Source organism: Charadrius vociferus, unplaced genomic scaffold, assembly GCF_000708025.1.
Source record: "Charadrius vociferus isolate BGI_N301 unplaced genomic scaffold, ASM70802v2 scaffold610, whole genome shotgun sequence".
NCBI classification, from domain to species: Eukaryota; Metazoa; Chordata; class Aves; order Charadriiformes; family Charadriidae; genus Charadrius; species Charadrius vociferus.
Window position 1 is genome coordinate 582,886 of NW_009646437.1, and position 6,699 is coordinate 589,584.

At 43.0% G+C, this 6,699-nt stretch overlaps 1 protein-coding gene across 1 annotated transcript in view; it reads left to right on the plus strand.

Moving 5' to 3' along the window:
- The window catches only part of XDH (xanthine dehydrogenase), a 51,364-nt gene extending 44,966 nt beyond the window's left edge, over positions 1-6,398 (plus strand). Inside the window, 5 exon segments of the mRNA XM_009881843.1 lie at positions 834-948; positions 1,610-1,675; positions 3,440-3,628; positions 4,901-5,068; positions 6,056-6,398. Of these exon segments, the coding sequence (XP_009880145.1) occupies positions 834-948; positions 1,610-1,675; positions 3,440-3,628; positions 4,901-5,068; positions 6,056-6,106 (589 nt within the window). The 3' untranslated portion in view covers positions 6,107-6,398.
- Positions 6,399-6,699: the final 301 nt, after the last annotated feature.

A 6,699-nucleotide genomic window follows, 5' to 3' on the forward strand; every position in this document is an offset into this window, starting at 1 on the left:
TCGTGACTTAGTGTTGCACTAGAACTGTCATGCAGGGAAAAAGGGGACAGGGGTTGTCCTTGAGGACAAAGCTACTTATGGCAATTGGCTCGAGTGGTATCCTGTCTGTTGTGGCATGAGCAGATACCAGTGTTTTCAATTGCATTCTCCTACTTTAAACGCTTGCTGGTTTCTCTGCACTTCTGAAATGAGGCACTTTTCTTAGTCAGATTTACTGCTCGAGGAAAACAGAGATCCATCATCTTTGAGGCAGAGGAGTTGACATAAAAAACTAAACACAGTTTTGAGAAGAGCCTATTTAGGACTAAAATACGATATGAGCTCATTTCTGTTGCATCTCTGAAATGTGTTTTTTATCTTAACCAAGTGACTGTCAGTATTTCAATAAACCAGTTTTCAGATAAAGTATAAGTAGCCAGATAGAAAGTTTGCCATGAACTGTGCTTAAAATCATTGCTTAACTTTAATCTGGTTTATGGTTCAACTGGATTATGCTCTGAAATCTAATGACCTCTAAGAAATGTTCAGCTGCACTCTAAAAGCAAAAGATTTACCACTGGATTGGTGGGAATGAGTTCATAATAGTCCTCACAAGCCCCGAGATTCATGGGAAAATAAAGATGGCTAAAATAGTTTGATAGTTTCAGTCAGGTTTTGGATTACAGGGCAGTTTTAGCAGATTTATATTTATTGTTTACGCTTTTCATTTCTGCATGGGCTTGTTGGAAAGGATGAAACAAAAGGGAATAAGGATTTTGCTAAGTTGCAATGTGTTTGTATTCATTTTGACTGTTCACGGAATTAAATGTGGCTTTGTTTTTCTTTTTATCAAGAATTCCTGATGTTGGATATGACTTTGAAAAGAATGAAGGGAAACCATTCTGCTACTTCAGTTACGGTGTTGCTTGCTCTGAGGTTGAGATAGACTGCCTGACAGGTGACCACAAGGTGAGGGGATCAGCAATGAAACAGCCCTGTGTGTTTAGGTGAGGGAAACATTCACAGGGAGTTAGAACAAATACTGGGTGTCAGCCTGTTCCTAGCTCTGTCATTGGTCTGGTGTGACCTTCAGTAAATTTCTTAACTCCTCTGTTCCACAGTGCAACAATCCGTAAAGTATAATAAAACGATAATTATCTACCTTGCGGGGATATTAGGAGGCTTAATGAATGATTGCAAAAGTTATTGGATTTGCTTAAGTAAGAGATAGCAGCACTGTGTTAGCACAAAAGAACAGAAACGTACTGGAATTGAGTTAATAATTAAAAATAGCACTGAAGACTTTTAGAAAGAAAGAAAAAAGTAAAAAAAGTCATCAGAATCTGACCTAATTGGTTATGCTCAGGTACAGAGCACTGACGCTAGCAGCTTGGAACTGATACAAATTGGGTCCATTGGACCTCTGGGGAAACTGCAGTGAGTTCCTTTGATTTACTTTAGGGATGAACTCAGATTAAAAGTCAATATGAAGAGTTGAGCTGAGTGAGAGAGATAGTTGAACACTGACCGAGCGTGGGCACCATTGGATACGTTACTCCTCCTTATACAAGACTATGGTATACCAGTTTCAATGTTCTGTGCTGATTTATTCTTTATTTCTGCTTCTTAGAACATTCGCACAGACATTGTTATGGATGTTGGTACCAGTCTGAACCCAGCCATAGATATAGGGCAGGTAAGTGAAATAGTGTTGTTATTTCCACCATGTTAAAGTGATCACACTACTCTCAGGCTTTTCTAGATGAGCCATTATCCCTCGCCAGGTTGTGCCTTTGATAACAGAGAATTTTAAACTTGGGTATCCAGTGAGGCATTTTAGGCTAGCTATGAAAACCAGTTTGACCTATGCTTAACTATGCAATAGGCACAGAATTATGTCAGGAAATATCCTGTTGTTGTGTTTTGTTTTGGTTTTTTTTTTTTCCTTTGGATATTAAGACTACAGGATGCTCTCCAGTTACCACCACAGTGATGCTTTTCAGCATCTGCCTTGCCTAAGGAGTGAATCCAGATAATACTGTATTATCTGATGGAATAACCTCATCCTAGACTTACTTTCTACAATGTGGCATGTGAGACTAAATCCCACACTGAATTTTTATACTCCTATCTGTCAATATCAAGTCTCATTTAATTCAGTGAAAATTCTTCTGTCAATAAAGAGGGTGGTAGATTCTGTCCTCCAGCTACTGCTGCGTCGGGATCTCAATAGGAAGTTGGACCTGTCACTTAATTTGCAAATTCCTTGGGCAGGGACAAGCTTACTTCCATATTTTGTGCAGCAATAATCACAATTATACGTCTCGGCAAATAAAGGTAATAAACACAGGGTTGTTTGATATACCAAGAGATGAATTGTTAGAAATTTGCACATGCTCATCTAGCCATCATAGCTCCTATGCTAACTCTAGATGTTGATACAGTGTAACTCCAGTGAAACTGCTGCCGGATTTGGGGTTTACAGGACAGCAGGAGTTGCAGAGCTCTGCTGTAGTTAAAACGAAACTTCTTTGAAAGTGACATTTTTTTCTGAAAGAGACTTTTTTTGGAAGTGCCCAAAGGGAGAAGGAGCCTTTCTGTCTTTGCAGGCTGTCAGTTTGGGTCTGTGAGTAAAGAGATGGGCTATATGGAGCCTGTCAGATATCTTAATTTCCTGTGTCCTTCCATGAATGGGAGAGTGCAGAGGAGAGAGAGAGGATATTGTATGACTGTAGGAACACAAGTACACAGGGCTGGGTTAATGAATTTTGCCAAATCTTTAGACTGGCCTGCCTGCCAGATCTCTCTGTGGGCACAGAGAGCAGAGCTGCTTCATGTAGGATTGTTTGAGCACATCCTATCATAGCTGCTCCCCTTCTATTTTTTTTATTAGTTTCGCTTCTAAAATTTACATTAGAAAAATTATGCAAAGAAGTCTTTAGTACTTGAATGGATATGAGCATGTTTTTGCAGGTGTCGGTGCTGGTGACCTGACAATATGCAGTACTTAGGAAAGCATTTATGCAGAAATAGAAAGCATAAAATAGTTTGTCTTCAGTCCTTTTAATTTTCTTGTCCTTTGAATAATCAGCAAGTACAACTCATTCAGTGTTAATCTGCCTGTGAAGGAATCGATATTTTGGCATTGATTTTTTTTTTTAATTTGTTTCATCAGAAAATTCCTGTCCTGTGTTTACAGCATATCTGTTTGCGTGTATTTTGTAAATTGCTTCACCTACCAGGGAAATGCAGCCACATCTGTATGGAAACATAGGAATTTTGCAAAGGTGCCAAGCTATACTCAGCAGAAGGGACAAGGGTTTAGAAATGAAAAGTGGGAAATTAGTCAGGAGGGTAGTGCTGAAAACTGGTGGAAATCATCGCTGCTTGTTCTTGTGCAGGGAAGAACAGCAACAACAAAACCAACCCTGAATGTAACCTTGTTTGGATGTGTTTGTAGATAGAAGGAGCATTTGTCCAAGGTCTTGGGCTCTTCACCATGGAGGAACTGCGCTATTCTCCCGAAGGGAACTTGTACACTCGAGGGCCTGGGATGTACAAAATCCCAGCGTTTGGAGACATCCCAACAGAATTCTATGTGTCTCTTCTCCGTGACTGTCCAAACAGCAAAGCGGTTTATTCATCCAAGGTATGCCTGTGAGATCTGCATGCCTCTTACTGCTCTCTAATTCTGTGAAGCTGAGTGTGATAAAATAATGATGCATGTGTCTGAATAGTTAACCTTGTTATACACTGGCTTTGTTCTGGGGTGAGGATGTTCTCCCATTCCTTACCAGAAATATGTATACTATCCTTTATAGTTAGGAAGAACTGAAATAACCTTCACATTGCTTGTCCATTAGATTGTCCATTAGAGAGAACTGAAGTGGCTTTGCTGTGCCAGTTCAGTTCTAACAGAGGCTGCCAGCCTCCCCCTGCGTGTCAGCTCCCCGGTTGCCCTTTCCTGGCACCAGAGCCACCACTGCAGATAACGCTTCCAGCAGTGACATTTCCCCAGATCTGATACACCAAGATCTTGTGTCTGAGTGTTCATGTTTTGCCTTCTTTACTGTTTCACAGTGCTCACGTCACCCTTAAAGGTCCGTTATTAATCCACGCGTCCTTCAGCTGTTTCCACTACAGTCAGTGCTGTTATCTGCAGTTAGTGAGGGCTGCACAGGGCAGGGCTGGACGTACAGCATCAATGAATTTGCTTTACTTATGGTTCAGTGGAGCATTTAGAGAGACCACCCAGCATCCTTATCTTTATATGCCTGGTCTGGCTCCTTACCGTTTCCCTTGTCCCCTCCATCCATCCACAGGAATATGTTTATCAATGAGGAGAACTATTTGGGCGCTTAGCACTGAGGAGAGAATGAAGAAAAAAGGGGCTGATAGGGACCTCAGCATTAGATAATACTTGTGTGATCCCTGAGGGAGGCATTCATGCTGCTTTGCAAGGATCTCCAGTGATGGAGCATCATGCTTTCTGCCTAGACAACTCACCACTGCCTTATCTGAATTCCCTTTGCTGCAGTTTTAGCACCATCCAAAAGGTTGTGGGAATGGGTTAGTTCCTTTTTCCTTGCTGTGTTAGAAAGCTTACGTTTTTCTACTGTTTCTCCTTTTAAAGAACAACTGGGGGTTGTTTTAGCTCAGTCTTTCCTCACTGATCACACCTGGCAGAGTGGAGGCTGTTTTGCCTTTGTGTTTGGTAGACTGAGGTTCATGTCTAGAAGGTGAGGGGCTGTTTTGGCTTGGCCTTCCTTTCCTGATCACATCTGGGAGACTGAGAAGTTACAAAGAAGGAGTGAGGAAAGAGAATAATTCCTGACTGTCATCTTTCTGTTAGCCTCATTAGTCTTTCCGGGGCCAGGACTCTTTCAGGCTGCAGCCTCACTCTTGCTTTTGTTCTGTCTAGGCTGTGGGAGAGCCACCTCTGTTCCTGTCTGCCTCGGTATTTTATGCCATTAAAGATGCCATCTACTCAGCGAGGAAGGATTCTGGTGTGACTGAACCATTCAGGCTGGACAGCCCTGCCACCCCAGAGAGGATCCGCAATGCTTGTGTGGACATTTTCACCAAAATGGTAACAGCTTCTGGTTTCACAGCCTTCTCCCTAGCCAGCCTACCCCACATGGAGAGTGTGTGCTGGTCACAGTGGCCCAGGTCTGGGATTAGGGAAGGATGTGGCCCTACTTAAGCAGCTGGTGTTTATTTCATGGGTGTTGTCTTTCACTTAACTTGCTACCAAATGAGAGACAAATCCACGGATCAGCATTGCTAGGGCTGCCATAGCAGGAGGGGCTGCCATACAGTATCACTGAGGCTGCAGTTCATCCCTCCATCTTCCAGGAGCTGTTTGTAGAACAAAGGCACTGACTTCTTGTCCTGATGCTCCTGACCATCATCTCTTAGGGCATCACCACCACTAACATATCATGCAGGTCCACTTTGTGATTTAGTGGTATCTCTCAAGGAGGGAGGGAGAGGAAACTGTTACTGAAAGCGCTCACTTCTGCAGAATGTTATGACCACAGGAGTCTCCTCAGAGGCTGTGGGCATGATCTGAAGCAGTGCACGATTTAACCCTGTCACTGTCTCTTCATGGACTCTTCCTCTGTCACTGTGTTGTGACATGGCTGCATAGGAGTCGGTCCCTGCACAGAGTCCTGCTGATTCTTGTGACTCAAAACACAGCTGTCTGTCCACGTGGGCATCCTTCAGGCTTTCATCAGAATGAACCCCACTATGGTTAACAGCAAAACCTGGATATCTTAGTCCTCCTCACCTAATGCTTGCATCGCGCCCTGGGTAGAAGGACTCAGAAATGGCTTTGAGATTTTGCACAAACTGTTGACCATCAGGCTTTCACCCGGAGCCAGGCACAGCCTCTAATAGAAGTGCCGTGAGACAGACATCTCTGTTTTGAAAGACTGGGATATGAGCTCAGATCTTCAACAGTACAAAGTCAGCTACCTCAAAGGGAGTGTTGTGGGCCATGCCAAACTTGGGCTAGGACCCTCATTTGTTGCTGCTGTTGTTAACTATTTTTTTTTTCCCCTCTTCTTTACAGTGCCCTTCTGCTGAGCCAGGGACCTTTAAGCCATGGTCTGTGCGTGTGTAAAAGGGAAGTTTGAGGAGCAAACTCTCCTCATGAAGCTGAGCTTACAACAGAGGGACCACAAGGCAGTCGGACTATAATGGAAAAAAAAATAATCTGTGTTCATGTGGCTCATCCACTGATTCATGGAGCTTTCACATTTAATTGTCCAATCATTGTTTTCTCTAGGAGAGGGAATTGCTGCCAAATTATAGCTGTGATGTAAATTCAAATGAAGAATAAGTGGAAGGTGGTGTTATCCAGGTGTGATTGAAAAAATCTTACAGGTTTCATTTCAAATTGCTGCAAGGATGGGAGACATGCTTATAACCAGCCAATATGAAATGGCAGGGGGGTTGTTTCTTTTTTTTTTTTTTTTTTTTCCTACTACGAGGAAAAGAGGGATCACCTTATGATGCTATGCCAAGAAGGACTTAAATGCATCGAACCCCAGACAAACAGTCCTCTAGCTAAGATGGGGAAGGGCATGAGAGGCGCTGAGGGCTGGACCCTGTTGTGTCCCCTCTGCACACAAAGCCAGATATATGCTAGGGGAGGACGAGGAGGAATTTTGATCTTAGCTGCTGCTGCTGGTCTTGCCTGAATAACAAAAGCGA